The following is a 24233-nucleotide window of genomic DNA, read 5'->3' as shown; positions in this document are numbered from 1 at the left end:
GGAGTTCAAATTCAGTGTATAGATGAAAACGAAGTCAATTCTTTTTAAAAATAATATCTTTATCTAAAGACCTATGATTGCAAACATGATTGTAGTTGGGGTTTCAGGTCATAAAAAAAAAAACATTCCTTTTACCAGTGCAACATTCCCACCCCCTCATGCCCCCCATCTCCCTTCTCCCCCACCCCCCCTCTTGCCTATATTTGAGACAGGCATTCTACTTCTCTCACTCAAGGAAGTCAAATTCTATATATATAATATATAACTCAAATGGGTATCGGGAGAGGATAACATGGAGGTAAGACGTTTTGCCTTGCATGCAGAAGGACGGTGGTTCGAATGCTGGCATCCCATATGGTCCCCCCGTGCCTGCCAGGAGCGATTCTAAGCATAGAAGCCAGAGTAAACCCTGAGCACTGCCGAGTGTGACCCCAAAAAACAAAACAAACAAACAAAAAAACACAATCAAGGATTAGGAAGGAATGACTTAGAAAACAATATTATCTGGCATTTAGGAAGGTATTGGGAAAAGCAAAGTTATTAAAAAACATGAAATTAAAAATGGGGGATCAAATCTTTAGTGTTCTTAGTTTCTCAGCCTGATATTTATAGTTATTTACATTTTAAATATTTTATTTCAGATAATATATTTAATTCTTTTTAATTTTTAAATTTTTATTTATTTTATTAGCCATTAATAAAATCACTGATTCGTTTCTTTTTTCACGTTAACCAAAGGGAGAGAGATAGACATAGAATAGTCTCACTCACCTGTGGAATTTAAGAGAAAAAAAAAAAAAGAAACAGTTTGGTAATAATTCCCAGAGACAATAGAGGTGAGGTTTGAAAGGACCAGCCCATGATCTGAAGCTTACCACAAAGAGTAGTGAGTAAAGTTAGCAAAATAACTACACTAACAATCACCATGACAATAATACTGAGAGAGAGAGAGAGAGGAGAGAGAGAGAGAGGAGGGAGAGGGAGAGGAGGAGGAGGAAGAGAGAAGAGAGAAAGAATGCCTTTCCAGAAGAAGGACAAGGGATGGAAAAGGAGGAAAATGGGGGACATTGGTGAGTAAAAAGTTGCACTCATGTAGGGATGTGCTTATTTTATGACTGGAGCCAACTATAAACATGTTTGTAACCACAATGCTGAAAGGAAGAAAGAAATGAAAGAAAGAAAGAAAAAGAAAAGAAAGAAAAGAAAGAAAGAAAGAAAGAAAGAAAGAAAAGAAAGAAAGAAAGAAAGAAAGAAAGAAAGAATGAAGGAAGGAAGGAAGGAAAGAAAGGAAGGAAGGAAGGAAGAATGAAAGAGAAAGAAAGAAGGAAGGAAGGAAGGAAAGGAAAAAGAAAGAAAGAAAGAGAGAAGGAAGGAAAGAAAAAAGAAAGAAAGAAAAGAAAAAAGAAGAAACAAAAGAAAGAAAGAAAGAAGAAAGAAAGAGAAAGAGAAAGAAAGAAAGAGACAGAGAAAGAAAAGTAAAGAAAGAAAGAGACCAGAGAAAGAGAGAGAGAAAAAGAAAGAAAGAAAGAGAGAGAAAAGAAAAGAAGGAAGGGGAAGGAAGGAAGAAGGAATGAAGGAAGAAGGAAGGAAGAAAGGAAAGAGAAAGAAGAGAGTACGAAAGAAGAAAGAAGAAAGAGAGAAAGAACGAAAGAAAGAAAGAAAGAAAGAACGAAAAAAAGAAAGAAAGAAATGAAGAAAGAAAAGAAGAAAAGAAAAAAGAAAGAAGAAAGAAAAGAAAAAAGAAAAAGAAAGAAAGAAAGAGAAGAAAAAAGAAAAAGAAAGAAGAAAAAGAAAGAAAGAAAAAGAAGAAAAAGAAAGAAAGACAGAGAGAAAGAAAGTAAGAAAGAAAGAAACAAAGAAAGAGAAAAAAGAAGAAAGAGAAGGAAAGAGAGAGAAAAAGAAAGAAAGAAAGAAGAGAAAGAAAGAGAGAGAAGAAAGAAAGAAAGAAGAAAGAAGGAAGGAAGAAGGAATGAAGAAGAAAGGAAGAAAGAAAGAAAGAGAAAGAAGAGAGTACGAAAGAACGAAAGAAAGAAAGAAAGAAGAAAGAAAAAAGAAAGAGAAAGAAGAAAGAAAGAGAAAGAGAAAGAAGAAAAGAAGAAAAAGAAAGAAAGAGAAAAAGAAAAGAAAGAAAGAAAGAAAAAGAAAGAAAAAGAAAAAAAGAAAGAAAGAAAGAAAGAAGGAAAGGAAGGAGGAAGGAAGGAAGGAAGGAAGGAAGAAGGAAGGAAGGAAGGAAGGATGGAAGGAAGGAAGGAAGGAAGAAAAGGAGGAAGGAGGGAGGGTGGGAAGAAGGAAGGAAGGGAGGGAGGGTGGGAAGAAGGAAGGAAGGGAGGGAGGGAGGAAGGGAGGGAGGGAGGGATGTAGGAAGGGGGCATGAAAGAAGGAAAAAGAAAGAAGAAAAGAAAGGAAAGAAAGAAGAAAGGAAAGAAAGAAGAAAGGAAAGAAAAAGGAAGAAAGGAAATTAGGAAATTATTTGGGGAATACTGTGCCATACCTGGCAATGCTTGTTTATGAATCATTGCTTGTGGTCAGTTCATGAGGAGTAACATGCAGTGCTAAAGATTAAACAATAGTTAACTTGGAAGGCAAGAAGCATTAATCTCTGTACCATTGCTCCATCTGTCTTAAAAATGATTTTTATTTTTATTGAAAATATCTTACTAAAATAATTTTACATTTCTAAGTAAAATATTATTTTATGATAGCTGGTTTTCAAGATTATATTGTGAACAATAAAGAGAATGTAGACTATCTTTGGCTTTAAAACTAATGTACAGTTTATTAAAGTAATAAATAAAAATTTCTTAGAAAATAAAATAAATTCTCGTAAAAAATTTTGTATAAATGAATATTCGTCAGTCTAAATAATATGCTACTATGACTTTTTTTTTAATTCTAGGTCTTCAGTTTTGCTCGTGAAGCATGCAAACTTGTGACATTTAATATACCTTCTAAACTGGAGGCAGAGAAAATGATTGGCAAAGGTAAGAAATATCATGTTTATTAAAATTAGAAGTTTAATTTACCTACAGTGCAAAGAGCAGATATTTCATTTTTGCCTTTTATAAACATGTAAATTATATTATATTTATATTATATTATATTATATTATATATTATATTATATTATATTATATTATATTATATTATATTATATTATATTATATTATATTATATTATATTAAATTAAATAATCTATTATAATTACATACAATTCAGGATAGGTATTTATTTTTGTTCTATTATTTCACTGAACTTTGGATGGATTTGATTGCAAATATTTACTCTATTTGTGAAGTCATATGTTTTGGAAGTGTTAAAATTTTCATTAAAAATTACATGTACAGAGACCAGAGCGATAGAACAGCGGGTAGTGCTTGTCTCACACACACTTGACCTGAGTTTGGTCACCGGCATCCCAAATGGCCTCCTGAGCATGCCAGGAAGGTGTCCTGAGCAAAGCTAGGAATAGCCCCTGAGCATCGCCGGGTGTGGTTAAAAAAAGAGACAAAAAATTTTACATGTAGATTACTTTTGTATTTTTGTATTACTCTAGGATTCTAAGCATTAAAGATCTACAGAAAAATCAAAGTTGAGTTTTTTTAATCAGTATTATAGCTGTATTTATAACAATGCCATGAGTCATTCTTAAAAATTGAAATTAATCAGTCATTTTCTCACTGAGAAAAGTGGAAAACCCAACCTTTCACAGTAGCTAAGAAGCACTACCTAGATAGATTTTTTTTTATGGTCCAGGGGATATTGGACAGCACCACAGTTTTGCTTTTTTTTAAATAAAGGGATAAAATTTATCCAGAGATATCAATTGCACATTTTAACAGAATGTCACATTTCTAGTTAATGTAAATGTCATTTTTATTTCTATGGACAGGAAGAAAGAAGCATCTGTAAAATTTATTTATATATTTGTTTATTTATATAGTGATACAGGTCATCATCCTGTTAAATAAAGATGGAAAATACTTTGTCATTAATAAAAATGTTCATACTGTATAATAATTTTTTTCAATTTTTTAGTCATACCCAGCAAGATTTACACCTAGTTCTGTGCTCAGGGGTCACGTCTCATATGGATCACAGAACCATTTTCAGTGCAGGGATCAAAACTGGGTTTGCAACATTCAAGACAAGTTTATTTCTATCTCCCTGACTTAATATTTTTTTAATTTTTTAATTTTTTTGTGACATATTTGTATAACATTAAATGAACTATATAACTTTTGGATGACATGAATCCTTTGGAAATTTACTTAAGTCAATTTGTAAGTTTGTTTTCTATTGGAATAATTGAAAATGAAGTTGATTTTATACTATTGATATTTAAAACCTCTTATATTGATACTTATATTTTAATATCTATTACGGAGAGCATATTTTCAGGCAAAGACTGGAGACTGAAGTTAGAGTTTTGGCAGGGATCTTAGATGGGTAGGTTGTATAATAGAGAAAGGTCAATGGGAAGAATTCAAAGATTGATTCCTTTAAGTTTGGCAATTTTCTTTACTCATACTTCATTCTTTCGGCTCATCTATGTTATTTCTAGTTGAATATAGGTGCAATTTAAAGAATTTGGATTTAATTGTTAGTAAACACTTATTTGTTTATTTAGGTCTATGTGGCTGTATGTAGCTCATCATCTCATGATGATGAGCTACATATGTTCCTGCTTTATGGGAACATCACTTTAATAAGCTCTACAGAAGCTTGACATCTGTTATATAAAACAAGTAAAGAGTAGGAAATGATTATTTCTTAACCGAAACCATGCAAATTTTAACACATGTGAAGAGTGGTTAAGATAGCTGGTAAATGCAAAGTGACTTATTTCATCTCACGTCATGATTTTGATGATTGTATAAATTATTTTAACATTTATTTTTAGTTTTGCATGTGCTTCAACTTACAAATTATAAAATTTTGTTTGCAGTTAATTTGAATAAATGTCTCCGGTCTGCTGACCTCATCCAGTCCAGTGATCCTGATTTCAGAGTCCTAAAAGATGGCTCAGTCTACACAGCCAATGCTGTTGTTTTGTCTGATGAGAAAAGATCATTCACCATATGGCTTTCTGACATGAAGAAACAGACACAGAAAGAGATTACCGTGTTTTTGGAACATCAGAAGCTGGGCAAAGTATATCAATATGTTCATGCATTTTTTTCTTTTCATTAAATGTTTTCATTAAAAATTGTTAAAACTACTAAAGTAAAAAAAACTCTCCACCATCTTTCATGTTTCTTTAATCTAAAAACATCTCCTATGTGAAGTCCTTTTTCTGATCCTGTGTCCCACATTACCTTATTTACCCCTTTATTAGCATTTGAATATTTTTTGGAGAGATGTTCAGTTTTTACTTCTGACTTAGCTCAGACATCAGTTCTAATGGGTACTAACTACTCATGTGTAAAGCAAGCACTCTACCCACTATACTATAAATCTAATACTGGATTTTTAATTATTATAAACAAATATGTGCAACTGTTTCAAGGCATGAAGTCATTTTTTGTCCAGTTTTATTTTACCTGTAGTCAGATTAGGTATGTTAAGTTAATATGAGTAGTAATTCACAGTGATGAGGTTGTTTTCAAATGCTAAAATTTTTAGCACATATATATGAATATTATCATATATATGAGTAAGAGTATGCAGGACCTGGAATTGATTATCGTCCAAGGTTATTGACTGCAATATTAGATTACACATCAAGAGAAATACTGCTACGAAATCAGTCACAAATAATTAAATATTTATAGTAAATTTTAACTAATCATCTAATATATTAGTGACAAAACTGATTTAGTACCATGATAAATATTTTATAAAATGTTTATTGAGGCTGGAGATATAATACAGATAACACAGAGCTTCCCTAGCATGTGGTCAACTCAGGGTCACTTCCCAGCATTCTTTATGGTTCTCTGAACCCAACTAGGCAGATTCCTGAGCATAGAGTAGGATTAACCTTGAGTAACCCTGGTGTGTTTTTAAAACTTTAAAAAACTTATTAATTTCTTTTCAGGAAATAAAATAGGCCTCTTGCTATACATGAAAATAATATTATATATATTTAAAAATAATAAAAAATGTTCTACAGACTTCACTGGCTAGTATGGTAACCGAACTGTAATATACTTAAAAGTATGACCACTTTTAGAAAGCTATATATAAAACAAAACCTTTTATTTAGAGAAACTTTATAATTTGAATAAGCTCCTTTATAAAACTTATATCCTAAAAAGTCTTAATGATCAAGTATTAAGTTTCAACGTGGAGATTTTTAAGACAACCTCATTTTTTTTGAGTGACACTAGATGTGGCCCAAGAAACAAAATAAATAAAATTAGGTTTTGTATACTGAGGGTAGATGCCAAGAAGAAGAATCACTGTATCATGTGGAAATTTTATTAAGTAAGAATTGAGATATACTTGAGACATATATTGTATGTATATATGTATATACATATAAATTTGAGACATTATCTATCTATCTATCTATCTATCTATATCTATCTATCTATCTATCTATCTATCTATCTATCTATATCTATCTATGCATTTTCCATAAAGGGTGAACCAGATAACATTCTCAGCAACAAGAAATGAGGATTTTCTTTCACCACATCTCTGCCAACACTGTTTCTAGTATTTTTGATATATGGCATTCTCACTAATGTGAAATGGTATTTCCTTGTCATTTGGATTTGCGTTTCTCTTATAAGTGATGATAAACTTCTTTATATGCCTACTGGCTGTCTGAATGTCTTCTTTAGGAAGTTTTTAGTTCATCTCCTCATGCCATTTATTGGTGTTTTTGTTTTTTGTTGTTGTTATTGAGATTTGTGCTGTATATATCTTGGAAGTAATACTTTATTTGGTCTATTAGGTGCAAATATTTTTTCCTTCTAATAGGCTTTTTTACTTTAATTTGTTTCTATTCCATTTAGATTTTTTAAAGTTTTATATAATCTCTCTTTAAAGTTATTTTTCTGTATTTGCCAATGGGTCAAATCATCAAACACATCTCAGAGGTCTGTACCTTGTAGTGTTTTTTCTTTTTCTTCAATGTGTTTTATAGATTATTGTCATGAGGTCTTTAATCAATTTTGAGTCAACTTTAGAATAAAATGTGAGGGGAAGTATTAGCTTTATGGACCTCCCACTCTTTCCAAACAAAGTAAGCTGTGACACTTTTCTTTCTTTGTTATTTCATTCTCTAAATTCAGGCACTCAGAAAAAGACACACTAAAGAAACTGTTCTCAGACGCACCAAGAGATGGGCTCCTATTCCCTGTTCAATGCTGGAGAATTCCTTGGGCCCTTTTCCTCTCTTTCTTCAACAAGTAAGTTTTACATTCTTCTGAGTAGGGGTGTTTTAATTTTTCCAGAATCTGTTTTGTTCAGGCTTAACAGCTCATTAACATTTTAAATATAAACTGATTGATGATGTTTATAAAGTGCAATATAAGTAAGTACTATGAGAAAAAGAAAAATCACTAAAAAGTAACCCCTGAGCATCACAGGGTGTGGCCCAAAAAGAAAAAGAAAAAAAAAGTAAATAAGAGAAGTCTACAGCCATTAAATAGTGTTCTTTGTTTTATTTGGCCATTTAGCAGATAGTTCCTGCACAAATATATCTTGTGAAGGCTCTGCTCTAAGTTTTTAGATAGAAATAATTTATCCATATCACTAAAAAGTAACCCCTGAGCATCACAGGGTGTGGCCCAAAAAGAAAAAAAAAAGAAAAAGTAAATAAGAGAAGTCTACAGCCATTAAATAGTGTTCTTTGGTTTATTTGGCCATTTAGCAGATAGTTCCTGCACAAATATATCTTGTGAAGGCTCTGCTCTAAGTTTTTAGGTAGAAATAATGTATCCATAACCAAAGCTCACTTGTAGTTAATCAGCCTAATAAGAAAGAAAGAATGAAACAATTACAGTCCAAGATGACTCCTGGATTCATGAGACGAGTATTAAATTTTGAGATGAACTATGATATAAAACAATGTAGGAAGAGACTTTTGTGTTAAGTCTGGAAGGATAGGAAAGGGCCCTGCAGGTAAATTGTGAAAGCAGCGGTAGGTTTCGGTGTGCAGAAGTAAGTAGGTGAGCATGACTTCTGCAAGGATTGCTTAGTTGTTTTCCTTTGTATGGCAGGGAGGAAAAGGGAGGTTAGTACAAGAATAAGATAGGTGTTAACTCATAATAAAAGTGCTTATATAAGTGCTTATATAAAAGTGCTTAACACCCCCAAAGAAAAGGTTTTAAGTTCTATTAGGCTTCTTTTCTATTAGGTGACAAATGAAATATGGAGAATGAAAACAGTTACTGACATTGGGCTATGGTGCTTGCCTTTTCTTTCTTGAATTTCTATTATGTGGTGAGTACCTTATTTGCCGGTATATAAGACGACTGGACGTATAAGATGACCCCCTAATTTTGCAGTTAGAACATAGGTTTAGGCCTATATTCGCTGTATCAGACAGAATGTTCCTGGGCTGCCTGTGTTCCTGTGCTCATGTACCACAATGAGTCAATCACAACAAGCAAAGGTTCAAAGGTTCTACTGTAATAGACTTCCTCTCTGACTCTGGCCCCTTTGAGCAGGCTTTTGACAGTGTAGATTCGGTCCAGAACATTGTCTAATTTGCATGCATCAAAAGCCTGCTTGGATTGGCTGAGTTAGAGAGGCGGTCCGAGCCGAGCAGTGGCAGTGATTGGTGCAACATTGTCTAATTTGCATGCATCAAAAAGCCTACTTGGATTGGCTGAGTTAGAGAGGCAGTCCGAGCAGCCTGGCAGTAATTGGTGCAGGATCGAGTTGGAAAATTCGTTTTGTGGCAATATTCAGACAATTTTCGTTTAGCGGCATGTTGAAATGTTTTCGGGATATATTTGGCGTATAAGACGAACCCGGACTTTAGGTTGACTTTTTTTCATTTCAAAAGTCGTCTCATACGCTGGCAAATACAGTATACCAATGCAAATAATGTGACCTGTGCTCTACTTATTTATATTTTGATAATCTTTTTGTTGTCTTTTATACTTAGATTTTTCTATATAGTCTGGTATTGATTTTATTTTTCTTGTTTGTCTTGTATTTTAAGCATGGATGAGGTATGATCACAAACCATTTTGTATAATTGAAGTTGAACAGATGATACTTCGTTTTAAAGCGTTTGCACTTTTCTCCTTAAAAATGTATCTTTATATGTTTTTCTGGTTATTTACTTTTCTATATACTCTCACAACAACCCAATTCAGTCCCTAAGTTTTTGCTCTATGACATACATCATGAGCATTGTTTATTATTTATATTAACTCTCTCAATAACCTTATTTTCCTCAGAGCTCTAAGGATGGTTAATACATTCAAAACTTAAAATTTTATATTTTCAGTTCAGACAACCTCACTGACAGTACTACTTAGATGAAAATTGAATGCTTACCTGAAGCAGCTGAATCTGGAAAACAAGAAAAAGCATTTATGTACCCATCTTCAAAATCTAATACTTAGGTCAATAGGCAGAATAGATGTCGGGGATACAGCTGACCACTGACATAGTATCATCCTTTACTTCTTTGTACCACATATCAAATTCATTGGCAGATCCTGATGGATTTGTTTTCAAATGTGTACAAAATTTAATTAGTTCTACCCATCTCTGCTGCCACATTGCTAATCTAATCAGTCATTAGCTTTTCCATGATTATTTGCAGTAACTTTCTTTCTTTTTTTCACCTTTTAAAAAATTTATTGTATTCTGGGCCCGGAGAGATAGCATGGAGGTAAGGTGTTTGCCTTTCATGCAGGAGGTCATCAGTTCGAATCCCGGTGTCCCATATGGTCCCCCGTGCCTGCCAGGAGCAATTTCTGAGCATGGAACCAGGAATAACCCCTGAGTGCTGCCGGGTGTGACCCAAAAACCACAAAAAAAAAAAATTATTGTATTTTAAGTCTATTTCCATTTTTATTATTGTCTTTATTTAAACACCTTGATTACAAATATGATTGTAGTTGGGTTTCTGTCATGTAAAGACCCCCCCCTTCACCAGTGCCACATTCTATCACCAGTGTCCTAAATCTCCCTCCTCCCCATCCCACCCCCACCTGTATTCTAGACAGGCTGTCTACCTCCCTCATTCATTCACATTGTTATGATACTACATTCTCAATGTAGTGATTTCTCTAAATTTGCAATAAGTTCCTGCTTAGTCTTCCTACATCTCCCTTTCACCCACCCAAATCTAGTTTTAGCAGAACATCAAGAATCGTTCCTTTACGTGTTATATGTGGTTAATTTCTATCAAAAATTTCCAATACTCTATCTAATTATAAGGAAATGTTACCATCCTTGGAACTATTTGTGAGGTCCTATTACACATTTCTAGTCTGCCTCCACCATTGCTTTCTGGATATCAGTGACTTCCCTGCTGGAGTCTGAACACTGCAGCTACAACCCTAGACTGATCCTTTTGTATTTTCTGTTTTCTTTACTAAGAAAAATCTTTTTTTTTTTATTTTTTAAAATAAATTTCTTACTTAAGCACAATAGTTACAAATGCATGTGATATTTTTAATATATTCATAAAGATTTTTAATTGTTTTTTTTTTAATTTTTTTTTATTTAAACACCTTGATTACATACATGATTGTGTTTGGGTTTCAGTCATAAAAGGAACACCACCCATCACCAGTGCAACATTCCCATCACCCAAGTCCCAAATCTCCCTCCTCCCCCCCAACCCCCGCTGTCCCTAAACAGGCTCTACATTTCCCTCATACATTCTCAATATTAGGACAGTTCAAAATGTAGTTATTTCTCTAACTAAACTCATCACTCTTTGTGGTGAGCTTCCTGAGGTGAGCTGGAACTTCCAGCTCTTTTCTCTTTTGTGTCTGAAAATTATTATTACAAGGGTGTCTTTCATTTTTCTTTAAACCCATAGATGAGTGAGACCATTCTGCGTTTTTCTCTCTCTCTCTGACTTATTTCACTCAGCATAATAGATTCCATGTACATCCATGTATAGGAAAATTTCATGACTTCATCTCTCCTGACAGCTGCATAATATTCCATTGTGTATATGTACCACAGTTTCTTTAGCCATTCGTCTATTGAAGGGCATCTTGGTTGTTTCCAGAGTCTTGCTATGGTAAATAGAGCTGCAATGAATATAGGTGTAAGGAAGGGGTTTTTGTATTGTATTTTTGTGTTCCTAGGGTATATTCCTAGGAGTGGTATAGCTGGATTGTATGGGAGCTCGATTTCCAGTTTTTGGAGGAATCTCCATATCGCTTTCCATAAAGGTTGAACTAGACAGCATTCCCACCAGCAGTGGATAAGAGTTCCTTTCTCTCCATATCCCCGCCAACACTATTTATTCTCATTCTTTGTGATGTGTGCCATTCTCTGGGGTGTGAGGTGGTATCTCATCATTGTTTTGATTTGCATCTCCCTGATGATTAGTGATGTGGAACATTTTTTCATGTGTCTTTTGGCCATGCGTATTTCTTCTTTGACAAAGTGTCTGTTCATTTCTTCTCCCCATTTTTGATGGGGTTAGATGTTTTTTTCTTGTAAAGTTCTGTCAGTGCCTTGTATATTTTGGAGATTAGCCCCTTATCTGATGGGTATTGGGTGAATAGTTTCTCCCACTCAGTGGGTGGCTCTTGTATCCTGGGCACTATTTCCTTTGAGGTGCAGAAGCTTCTCAGCTTAATATATTCCCATCTGTTAATCTCTGCTTTCACTTGCTTGGAGAGTGCAGTTTCCTCCTTGAAGATGCCTGTAATGTCCTGGAGTGTTTTGCCTATGTGCTGTTCTATATATCTTATGGTTTTGGGGCTGATATCAAGGTCTTTAATCCATTTGGATTTTACCTTCGTACATGATGTTAGCTGGGGGTCTAAGTTTAATTTTTTGCAAGTGGCTATCCAATTGTGCCAACACCACTTGTTGAAGAGGCTTTCCCTGCTCCATTTAGGATTTCCTGCTTCTTTATCAAAAATTAGATGGTTGTATCTCTGGGGAACATTTTCTGAGTATTCAAGCCTATTCCACTGATCTGAGGACCTATCCTTATTCCAATACCATGCTGTTTTGATAATTGTTGCTTTGTAGTACAGTTTAAAGTTGGGAAAAGTAATTCCTCCCATATTCTTTTTCCCAATGATTGCTTTAGCTATTTGAGGGTGTTTATTGTTCCAAATGAATTTCAAAAGTGTCTGATCCACTTCTTTGAAGAATGTCATGGGTATCTTTAGAGGGATGGCATTAAATCTGTATAATGCCTTGGGGAGTATTGACATTTTGATGATGTTAATCCTGCCAATCCATGAGCAGGGTATGTGTTTCCATTTCCGTGTGTCCTCTCTTATTTCTTGGAGCAGAGTTTTATAGTTTTCTTTGTATAGGTCCTTCACATATTTAGTCAAGTTGATTCCAAGATATTTGAGTTTGTGTGGTACTATTGTGAATGGGGTTGTTTTCTTAATGTCCATTTCATCCTTATTACTATTGGTATATAGAAAGGCCATTGATTTTTGTCTGTTAATTTTGTAGCCTGCCACCTTGCTATATGAGTCTATTGTTTCTAGAAGCTTTTTGATAGAGTCTTTAGGGTTTTCTAAGTAGAGTATCATGTCATCTGCAAACAGTGAGAGCTTGACTTCTTCCTTTCCTATCTGGATTCCCTTGATATCCTTTTCTTGCCTAATCGCTATAGCAAGTACTTCCAGTGCTATGTTGAATAGGAGTGGTGAGAGAGGACAGCCTTGTCTTGTGCCAGAATTTAGAGGGAAGGCTTTCAGTTTTTCTCCATTGAGGATAATATTTGCCACTGGCTTGTGGTAGATGGCCTTCACTATATTGAGAAAGGTTCCCTCCATTCCCATCTTGCTGAGAGTTTTGATCAAGAATGGGTGTTGGACCTTATCAAATGCTTTCTCTGCATCTATTGATATGATCATGTGGTTTTTATTTTTCTTGTTATTGATGTTGTGTATTATGTTGATAGATTTACGGATGTTAAACCAGCCTTGCATTCCTGAGATGAAACCTACTTGATCGTAGTGGATGATCTTCTTAACGAGGCATTGAATCCTATTTGCAGGATTTTGTTGAGGATCTTTGCATCTGCATTCATCAGTGATATTGGTCTGTAATTTTCTTTTTTGGTAGCGTCCCTGTCTGGTTTAGGTATCAAGGTGATGTTGGCTTCATAAAAGCTATTTGGAAGTGTTTCTGTTTGTTCAATTTCATGAAAGAGTCTTGCCAAGATTGGCAGTAGTTCCTCTTGGAAAGTTTGATAGAATTCATTAGTGAATCCATCTGGACCTGGGCTTTTGTTTTTCGGCAGACATTTGATTACTGTTTTAATTTCATCAATGGTGATGGGGGTGTTTAGATATGCTACATCCTCTTCCTTCAAACGTGGAAGATTATAAGAGTCCAAGAATTTATCCATTTCTTCCAGGTTCTCATTTTTAGTGGCGTAGAGTTTTTCAAAGTAGTTTCTGATTACCCTTTGAATCTCTGTCATATCAGTAGTGATCTCTCCTTTTTCATTCCTGATACGAGTTATCAAATTTCTCTCTCTCTCTTTCTTTGTTAGGTTTGCCAGTGGTCTATCAATCTTGTTTATTTTTTCAAAGAACCAACTTCTGCTTTCGTTGATCTTTCGGATTGTTTTTTGAGTTTCCACTTCGTTGATTTCTGCTCTCAGCTTTGTTATTTCCTTCTGTCTTCCTATTCTTGGGTCCTTTTGTTGAGCATTTTCTAGTTCTATTAGCTGTGTCATTAAGCTACTCAGGTAAGCTCCTTCTTCCTTCCTGATGTGTGCTTGCAAAGCTATAAATTTTCCTCTCAGTACTGCTTTTGCTGTGTCCCATAAGTTCTGAGAGTTTGTGTCTTTATTGTCATTTGTTTCCAGGAAACTTTTGATTTCCTCCTTGATTTCATCTCGGACCCACTGGTTATTGAGCATGAGGCTGTTTAACTTCCAGGTGTTAAAGTGTTTCTTCTGAGTCCCTTTGGAGTTCACAAATAATTTCAGAGCCTTGTGGTCAGCGAAGGTAGTCTGCAAAATTTCTATTCTCTTGATCTTATGGAGGTATGTTTTATGTGCCAGCATGTAGTCTATCCTGGAGAATGTCCCATGTACATTGGAGAAGAATGTGTATCCAGGTTTCTGGGGATGGAGAGTCCTATATATATCCACTAGGCCTCTTTCTTCCATTTCTCTCCTCAGGTCTAGTATATTCTTGTTGGGTTTCAGTCTGGTTGACCTGTCCAGTGTTGACAAAGCCGTGTTAAGGTCCCCCACAATTATTGTGTTGTTTTTGATATTATTTTTCAGATTTGTCAACAGTTGTATTAAATGTTTTCCTGGCCCCTCATTCGGTGCATATATGTTTAGGAGAGTGAATTCTTCCTGCTCTACGTACCCCTTGATTAATATAAAATGTCCGTCTTTGTCCCTTTCAACCTTCCTGAGTATAAAGTTTGCATTATCTGATATTAGTATGGCCACTCCAGCTTTTTTATGGGTGTTGTTTGCTTGGATAACTTTTCTCCAGCCTTTTATTTTGAGTCTATGTTTGTTCTGACTATTCAGGTGCGTTTCTTGTAGGCAGCAGAAGGTTGGATTGAGTTTTTTGATCCATTTAGCCACTCTGTGTCTCTTAACTGGTGCATTTAGTCCATTGACGTTGAGAGAAAGAATTGTCCTGGGATTTAACGCCATCTTTATTTCAAAATTTGGTGTGTCTTTTGGGTAGTCTTGTCTTAGATTAGGTCTTTCAGTTTTTCTCTTAAGACTGGTTTTGTGTCTGTGAAGTTTCTGAGCTGTTTTTTGTCTGTGAAACCATGTATTCTTCCATCAAACCGGAAAGTGAGTTTTGCTGGGTATAGTATTCTGGGTGAAGCATTCATTTCATTCAGTCTTGTCACAATATCCCACCACTGCTTTCTGGCATTGAGCGTTTCTGGTGACAGGTCTGCTGTAAATCTCAGGGAAGCTTGCTTGAACATGATTTCCCCTTTTGATCTTGCTGTTTTCAGAATTCTGTCTCTATCTGTGGGATTTGTCATTGTGACTAGGATGTGTCTTGGGGTGGTTTTTCTGGGGTCTCTTTTGGTTGGTACTCTTCGGGCATGCAGGATTTGATCACATATATACTTTAGCTCTGGAAGTTTCTCTTTAATGATGTTCTTGACCATTGATTCTTCCTGGACATTTTCTTCCTGGGTCTCTGGGACTCCAATGATTCTTAAGTTGTTTCTGTTGATCTTATCATAGACTTCTATTTTCATCTCTTCCCATTCTTTGACTAATTTTTCCATTGTCTGCTCATTTGCTTTAAGTTTTTTGTCCAATCTCTCCTGCTGTATGGAATTGTTATGTATCTCATCTTCCACAGCACCAAGTCTATTCTCAGCTTCTGATACCCTGTCCCAGAGCTTATCCATTTTGTCATTCACTTCGTTTACTAACTTTTTCAGTCCTGTTAGTTGACATGTTATTTCAGTTTGGAGTTTTGTCATTTCTGTCTTCATATTTTCTTGGTTCTTATTAGTGTTCTGTTCAACTCGATCCATGGTTTCTTGGAGTCTGTTGAGCACCTTCCATATTGCTAGTCTAAAGTTCTTATCTGAGAGGTTGATTAGTTGTTCAGTCATTATCTGGTCCTCAGAATTGTCATCTTCATTCTCTATGTCTGATGCTGGCCTGCGTTGTTTCCCCATTGTCACACTTTTATTGTGGGTTTTTCTACGTGTTGTAGTGGTATTCATTGTCTCTATGATGTAGGCAGCACACTCCTCTGGCTCCTCCCTTTCTGGATGGGCTGACTTGCCTCTAAGGGAGGGGAGTCCTCCGTGGATGAAGCCTCACACTGGGACAAATCTTAGGCCCGAGCATGCAACAGAGAAGACAGTCCAGAGAGAAATGTTTGCTTCTGTGATATAGCGCTGTTCTTAGTGTGATTTTTCCTTCTTGTTGCAATGGAGTTCTTTCCTTAGAAAGAGTGCACGGCCGCGTAGCGAAGCGGAGCGCTCCTCTGAGCCTCTTTTTGCCCCACTCGCAAGAGTTTCACGCAAGAGGACAGTAGACAGACATAGACAGGTCACACTCACAGTCTTTCACAGCTGAGCCCCACTGGGCCGGTGTACTTTTGCGGATTTTCCCCGCTGGTGTCACACACAGGGAGCCAGCTTTTGCAAAGGTTAGCCGGTTTTTATGCTCTGAATTCCCTCCCTGAAAATGGCGTCTGGGCAAGCGAGGTTTCTGGAGGCTCTTTTTGCCCCACTCGCAAGAGTTTCACGCAAGAGGACAGTAGACAGACATAGACAGGTCACACTCACAGTCTTTCACAGCTGAGCCCCACTGGGCCGGTGTACACTCGCGGATTTTCCCCGCCTGGTGTCACACACAGGGAGCCAGCTTTTGCAAAGGTTAGCCGGTTTTTATGCTCTGAAGTCCCTCCCTGAAAATGGCGTCTGGGCAAGCGAGGTTTCTGGAGGCTCTTTTTGCCCCACTCGCAAGAGTTTCACGCAAGAGGACAGTAGACAGACATAGACAGGTCACACTCACAGTCTTTCACAGCTGAGCCCCACTGGGCCGGTGTACTTTTGCGGATTTTCCCCGCCTGGTGTCACACACAGGGAGCCAGCTTTTGCAAAGGTTAGCCGGTTTTTATGCTCTGAAGTCCCTCCCTGAAAATGGCATCTGGGCAAGCGAGGTTTCTGGAGGCTCTTTTTGCCCCACTCGCAAGAGTTTCACGCAAGAGGACAGTAGACAGACATAGACAGATCACACTCACAGTCTTTCACAGCTGAGCCCCACTGGTCCGGTGTACACTCGCGGATTTTCCCCGCCTGGTGTCACACACAGGGAGCCAGCTTTTGCAAAGGTTAGCCGGTTTTTATGCTCTGAAGTCCCTCCCTGAAAATGGCGTCTGGGCAAGCGAGGTTTCTGGAGGCTCTTTTTGCCCCACGCAAGAGTTTCACGCAAGAGGACAGTAGACAGACATAGACAGGTCACACTCACAGTCTTTCACAGCTGAGCCCCACTGGGCCGGTGTACTTTTGCGGATTTTCCCCGCCTGGTGTCACACACAGGGAGCCAGCTTTTGCAAAGGTTAGCCGGTTTTTATGCTCTGAAGTCCCTCCCTGAAAATGGCGTCTGGGCGAGCGAGGTTTCTGGAGGCTCTTTTTGCCCCACTCGCAAGAGTTTCACGCAAGAGGACAGTAGACAGACATAGACAGGTCACACTCACAGTCTTTCACAGCTGAGCCCCACTGGGCCGGTGTACTTTTGCGGATTTTCCCCGCCTGGTGTCACACACAGGGAGCCCACTAAGAAAAATCTTACCTGATTTGTTCTCATAGTTCATTTTTTTCATCTTTGTTACTTTTCTTCTCTAAAAAACAGCAACTTTGCATTTCTTTCACAAGGATATGAAAGTCTGTCTCATCCCTGCTAACAATGGGTGTTATTCTTCTTTTCTATTACTGACACATAATTAGTTTGCTTTGTTGTTTTTCATTAGATTTTTATGAAAGTCATTTATATTGAATTGTTGTTCTTAAGGTTGAGTAGCCTTAAAATTTTGTTCACTACTATTGTTGATAAAATAAATATATGATTGATATTTCATCAACTCCATATCTTTAAAAATTGCTTGAACTTCTAAAAATAGCATCTCAACAAAAAATTTAAACATATTGTTCTCTTTTAGGTTCAATCTGATGCAGCACAAAATTATACCATCTTCTACTCAATAAGTGGGCGTGGAGTTGATCAAGAGCCTTTAAACTTATTTTACATTGAAAGAGACACTGGGAATCTGTTCTGTACTCAACCTGTGGATCGTGAAGAATATGGTGTTTTTGATGTAAGATTTTATAGATAGGAAGCTGTAGATGAAATACCTTTCTTCTGATTCCTTTATTTTTATATTATCTTCTAAGTGGGTATCTTAAAATAAAAGAAAATAATATTTCAAAGTACTTAAGCTCTTTTTCTATATGTTTGTAAATCAAAGTAAAGCAGTGTACTTGTTCATACTTGAAATCTAATTTCGTCACTTATCTGGGAAATTATTTTAATTATGAGATAGTATTTCTCTGATTGGTCCTGATACAATTTTTCTTTCCAATATATGACCACACTTTACTATAAGAGTCCTTCTCCCTTTTCTATTCTGTTTGTTATCTTATTTCTATGTGTATGATTCTCTAACAATGTCTTAAAACTAAAATAAAAAGAACACCAAATTGATTAATAATTTAGCATTATGATAGAGCTATTTTATTGTTTTTTGTTTTTTGTTTTTGGGCCACACCCGGCATTGCTCAGGGGTTACTCCTGGCTGTCTGCTCAGAAATAGTTCCTGGCAGGCACAGGGGACCATATGGGACACCGGGATTCGAACCAAACACCTTTGGTCCTGGATCAGCTGCTTGCAAGACAAACGCCACTGTGCTATCTCTCTGGGCCCGATAGAGCTATTTTATAAACAATGGGGAAAAACACAACTTTTTATAAAACATAGTTAATGTTTTGCGTCATGCCATCATCTCTGTTGTGCATAATGAATGATTCCTCAAGGAAAAAGAGGAATTCTTCTTATAATATAGATGCTGAATGAACAAATATTATGTCCAACATATCACATTTTTTACTTATCTCTAGAAAAGTTTTAATCTAGCCTACAATGTCTTACTAACCAAAATGCACAAAAAATAATGGCATTTGGAATTGCATTCACTTTAATTAATTAGTAATGTGGAAATATGTATCTATGGAGTAAAATATGTAAAGGACTTGATGTTGGCAATATCTGGCACAATTCTTTTGTTTAGATTACATATAAGAATTTTCCTCATTAGAGTGACTTTAAGTGTACCGTATGTAAATTTTTATGTGTATATGGGTCCGGCGAGGTAATGCTAGAGGTAAGGTGTCTGCCTTGCAAGTGCATTGCCAAGGATCAGGACGCGGTTAGACTCACTCGGCGTCCCATATGGTCCCCCCAAGCCAGGGCCAATTTCTGAGCGCATAGCAGGAGTAACCCTTAAGCATCACATGGGTGTGGCCAAAAAACCAAAACAAAATTTCTTTTATGTGTATAACATTTGAATCTTTTATCCTAATAAACATTTATTAGATTTATTGTAATATCTATATTTTTATTTTTATTATTGTCATTTCTACTAAGTACTCATTGCTCTTTATTTCCCCATTGACCATTGATGATTAAAATGTTAGAGATCTGGAGACTGATAGGGCCAGGGGTAGTACTTACCTTGCATGACTGATGCTCAATTCTTAAGAAATAATTGGCAGATGTAATCCTTGAGCATAGAGGAGAAGTAAGTCCTGAAGAGAATTAATTTATGGCTCCAAACATCATATAAATTGATGATAATTGCCTTATTTTTACTGAAAATAATTTAAAAAATAAAGCTTAACATTATCTTCTACTAGGAATATCTTTTTAAATTACAACTGAACTGAATTCTCCTTGTTTTGCAGCTAATGCCTATGCCTCCAACTCAAGATGGGGTATTCAGCAGATTTACCTCTCCCACTGCCTATAAGAATAGAGGATGAAAATGACAATTAAACCTATTTTCACCAGAGACTTTATAAATTTGAAGTTCCAGAAGTAGTAGATATGGTGAGTCAACTTTTTAAGAGTAAATTACATTACGCTAAATAAATTTTGTACATTTTCTTATGAAAGCAAGATAATTATTCCTATGGTGGCCCTATACTGGTATCTTCTTTTCAGAATACATTTTAAGTATATCAAATTCAATCAATATGTAGCTTACATATTACTATAGGAGTTTGTGGCGATTCCACTACAAAACTTTTTTTAATAACGGAAAATAGCTTTTGTTAATTTTTTTTGCATATTTAGCTGGCTTAATTTATTTCATTTCACCGCTGAGTGAGTTTATCATTTTTCCCTTCAAGGAGGATATTTTGGCATTATGTATAACAAAACTAAAATAAATATATTTACTTAATTGGTTTCATTTATGCATGTGATGAATGCATTTATAGAAAATACGTTCTATTTTGGTTTTAGGTCACACTTGTGTATGCTCAATACTTAGTCCTGGCTTTACACTCAAGGATCAATCCTGTAGATCGGGGGGACGATATGTGGTGCCTATATTGAATTCAGTTTGGTTACATGAAAGCAAGCACCTTACCTTTTTACTATTGCTATTCTTCTGAAATTAGGGTTTTTTTTTTCTGGGAACCACTCCTGGCAATACTGAGAGATCTTTGTGGCAAAAAAATGGAACTAGGACTTCCTTCATTATCAAAACATGGAAAATTAAGTTTAAATTAATTCATATTATAGTTGAAAGTAAATAGATTTAATCTTCAAGGATTGCTTTGCTAACTTGTTTACTAAGATTTGTTAACTTGGCTCCTACTCTCATGGTTCAGTTAAGGATGGAAAGTTGTTATTTTTGAATTTAGGTAAATCTAGTTTTATTTCTGGGGGCCACCCAAGAGAGGTCAGGGTTTACTTTTGACCATTCACTCACTTTTGGCGAACCGTAGGGGATGCCAGGGATTGATTCCATCCCATGCAAGGAAAGAGCCTGGCCCACGGTACTATCTCTGGTCCCTTAAGTAACCCAATTTTTAATTTAGGATCTGCTATTATATACTGTGGGAACTCATATAAGTCCTTTAGACTTATTAAGATTTGTACTAGTTACTTAGATCTTCACTACCTGATTATATCTGCTGCTTCCTTTCATATGTGCTTTGATAATTTAATGTCATAGATGTTAACCACTATGACTCACATAGTCCAATTAAAAGGTAAAATCACTGTTTTTCGAGTTCTGAAAATCTGGTTTTTGATTCAAGATGCTATTAATTTACTGTGGGAACTCTTAAAGTCCCTTTGAGTTCTCAACCCTGTAAAATAAGTTAATTACATTAGATGACCAATAGCGTGTTTAAATTCACAAGCTTGTAACTTTGATATTTTTTCCCCAAAAAACAATAGCTGTTTTCAAACTCTTGAGGATTCCATTAGCTTTATTAGTAACAGAGGATAAAATCAAGGACAAACACTTTAATACTAAAACTAACTAGGCTAGTCTAATCATCCTGTGTTGGTAGGATCAAACTGGTTTAAACTGTAATGCTTTGAACTAGTAGATGTTTCTTGAGTTTGCTTTAACACACAGACGTAGGTTTTGGACAAAATTTTGTCAACTATGGGTCTGTTTATTATTACATAGGTCAGCCTTATATACAAGATTATATAATATATAGATTTATATACAAGTCTCTGGATTCAATTTTATGGGAATTGAAATGCTATTATTAAATGTATAAAATATTATCTGTATATACTTTTGGTACATGAAATTACTTAGCAGTATAGATTTTTTACTTCTTAGACAGATAAAAAATTCTAATAGGTCTAATTAAAGAAAAATTAGAATCATTTCTCACCATATAATAATTAGTATAAACTCCCATCTTCAATATTAAGTGGGAAGTGGGGACAGTGGGGAGATAGATTTTAAACTGATGAAAAAGAAATGGCCAATGAGGAATATTAAGGATTCACAAAAATCATCTTAGAAAAGAAACTGGAAAATAAATAACCAACCTGACTCTAATTATATTCAAATGATTTTTAGTCATTCAAAAGTTTAAATAAAATTGAGGACTTTAGCGGCGGGAAAGTTGCAGTGATGAAGGATGGTGTACATCTGTGATTGAAACCAAATTTTGAACATTTCTGTAACCATGGTGCTTAAATAAAGACATTGCTTTCAAAACTCTGATTTGTATAGGAGTCATGATTATTCTTTGCAGCTAAATTTCTCTGTGATGTTTAGAAATATATGTCAAAATAATTCTTAATCACACTTAATACATTTTTAGTAATCTACTATCAGAAATGTTAAACTGTGAGCAAAGTAAAAGTACACATTTATCTTAGCATCAAAGTGTTTCATATAATTTTTGTGAGGTAGGTTTAGTCTATATCATGTAAAAGTAGAATGCTTTTGTAGGAATCGAATATCTTTCTATTCAGTTTTAAATTGGGTTTCCATGCATGATTACTGCTAAAAATTGTACAGTGTATTTACGTTTATTACTAAACATTTTTTCACTTTAACTATTTATTTATTAACTTATTGATTGGTTGTTGGGCCACCCAGCAGTGCTCAGGGTTTACTTCTGGCTCTGCACTCAGAAATCGCCCCTGGCAGGTAGGGGGACCATATGGGATGCAGGGAATTGAACCGGCTCCCTCCTGGGTCCACCGCATGCAAGGCAAACGGCTTACCGCTGTGCTATCTCTCCAGCCCTGTATTTCTAAACATTTTGAATGCTTGAAATTAAAGATGTATTTTTATTTTTACATATAGGAACTACAGTGGGAGTAGTCTGTGCAACAGACAGAGATGAACCAGACACAATGCACACACGCCTCAAGTATAGTATCGTGGAGCAGACCCCGAGATCTCCAGGGCTCTTCTCCGTGCACCCTAGCACAGGCGTCATCGCCACAGTCTCTCATTCTATGGACAGAGAGGTAGATTTCAGACTCCGTAGGAAATTCTTTCAATGTGGGTTGTTTCTCTCTCCCTTTTGCTGAAATTTAGCAACTTCTAATTTAATTTTATTTTAGTATGTGACAATGTGTGCAGTTTCTGTTGCAATTTTGGGGGTAGAATCCCTGGACTCATTTACGCAAACTGTATGATCTCTCGCTGAGTTACATACTTAGACATGTTAGTTATTTTTAAATTAATTATTTTTATGCATTATTGGTATAAGTTATTTATATTTTTTATGTAAAGGAAAATACAAAACATAATAACAGGTCAGTTGGAGTTGAAAAGGAATAGGAACAGAACCTATTTCTATAGGAAGAAGTTGTGACTTAATATTATGTTAATTTTTCACTTGTGACTCTGATTATATCTCAGTAAAGGTTTGTTGGTTATGTGGGATCACTAGTTTTGCTTATTTCATGAGATGGCACCATGCTCTGCCCATTAATCAATAATACATAACTCTTTAATATTTATTAGAAAAATAGTTTTGAAAGTTGATTGATTTAAAAATCTTTAGCACTTCATACATAATAGAAACACATAAGTTCATTAGATATTTGTAATTTTTTTCTTGACTGTATACATGTTATATAATAAATAGAGAATAAACATGATAGAAAGATTGAGCTGAAGTAACATTTCTTATAGAAGACTATGATTTTTATTGTTGTTTTGTACATTTTGTCAGCCTACATTTAGCTGAAGTTGATTAATCAAATTTATGTGGACAAAATAAGTTTATTAAAAGAACACTAATGGGGGACTGGAGCAATAGCACAGTGTATAGGGTGTTTGCCTTCCACAGGCCCAGGTTCAATCCCCAGCATCCTATAAGGTCTCCTGAGATTCCAAAAGTTATTTCTGAGTGCAGAGCCAGGAATGACCCCTGAGCACTGCCAGGTGTGGCTCAAAAACAGGATAAAACAAAACAAAACAAAACAAACAAAAAAGAAAACATTAGTGGTTCCCATTAAGGCTAAAATAACATAATTGGAGAATTAATACAACTGAACAAGAAATATAAATGGGGATAAATGATAAAATAGATTTAAGGGACAGCAACTGGTGGAATAGCCTACTTGCCTTGCTGTGGCTGACCTGGTTTCAATCCCTAACATCCCATATGGTTAATTGAGTTTGCAATAAATTCTTGCTGAGAGCAGAGCCAGTAATAACCCTTGAGCATTGCTAAATATGGCCCAAAAACAAAAAGGGAAAGAGTATAATACAACATAAAGCCTATAACTTGAAAACCAAGGTTTTCATATTTAATTTTTCTGGGGAAAATATGGGAATCTTTGAGAATAACCAATGAAGGATGTTGAAGAAGAATACAAATAAAATCTAGGAAATGAACAAGTGACAAAAAGAAACAACCCATTTAGAGAAAGAAAATAGTAAAGGATTCTAAGACTCTATAAGAGGAATATTTCACAGTGAAATGTTGGTTTCCAATGTGGAAGATAGTGAAATAACATAAAGATTGTGGGAGGAATAGAAAGAAATAGAAAATCAATTGAAAGAAAAAGAATTAAAAGAAGAACTGAAAAATAGTCTTTAAGTCTAAATTCTTTGTATGACTTTTGTAACTAAACC

The 24233-nt window shown here is 35.5% G+C and overlaps 1 protein-coding gene across 1 annotated transcript in view; it reads left to right on the top strand.

Annotated features, from left to right (window-relative positions):
* Window positions 1-292: 292 nt before the first annotated feature.
* LOC126004503 (desmocollin-3-like) overlaps window positions 293-24233 on the top strand; it is a 51834-nt gene continuing 27893 nt past the window's right edge. The window contains 7 exon segments of the mRNA XM_049770915.1: window positions 293-298; window positions 2897-2981; window positions 4945-5150; window positions 7241-7357; window positions 17756-17935; window positions 19580-19694; window positions 22440-22612. Of these exon segments, the coding sequence (XP_049626872.1) occupies window positions 293-298; window positions 2897-2981; window positions 4945-5150; window positions 7241-7357; window positions 17756-17935; window positions 19580-19694; window positions 22440-22612 (882 nt within the window).

Source organism: Suncus etruscus, chromosome 3 (assembly GCF_024139225.1).
Source record: "Suncus etruscus isolate mSunEtr1 chromosome 3, mSunEtr1.pri.cur, whole genome shotgun sequence".
Classification (NCBI taxonomy): Eukaryota; Metazoa; Chordata; class Mammalia; order Eulipotyphla; family Soricidae; genus Suncus; species Suncus etruscus.
Note: the sequence above shows the minus strand (reverse complement) of the source record. Positions and strands in the feature narration are given on the sequence as shown.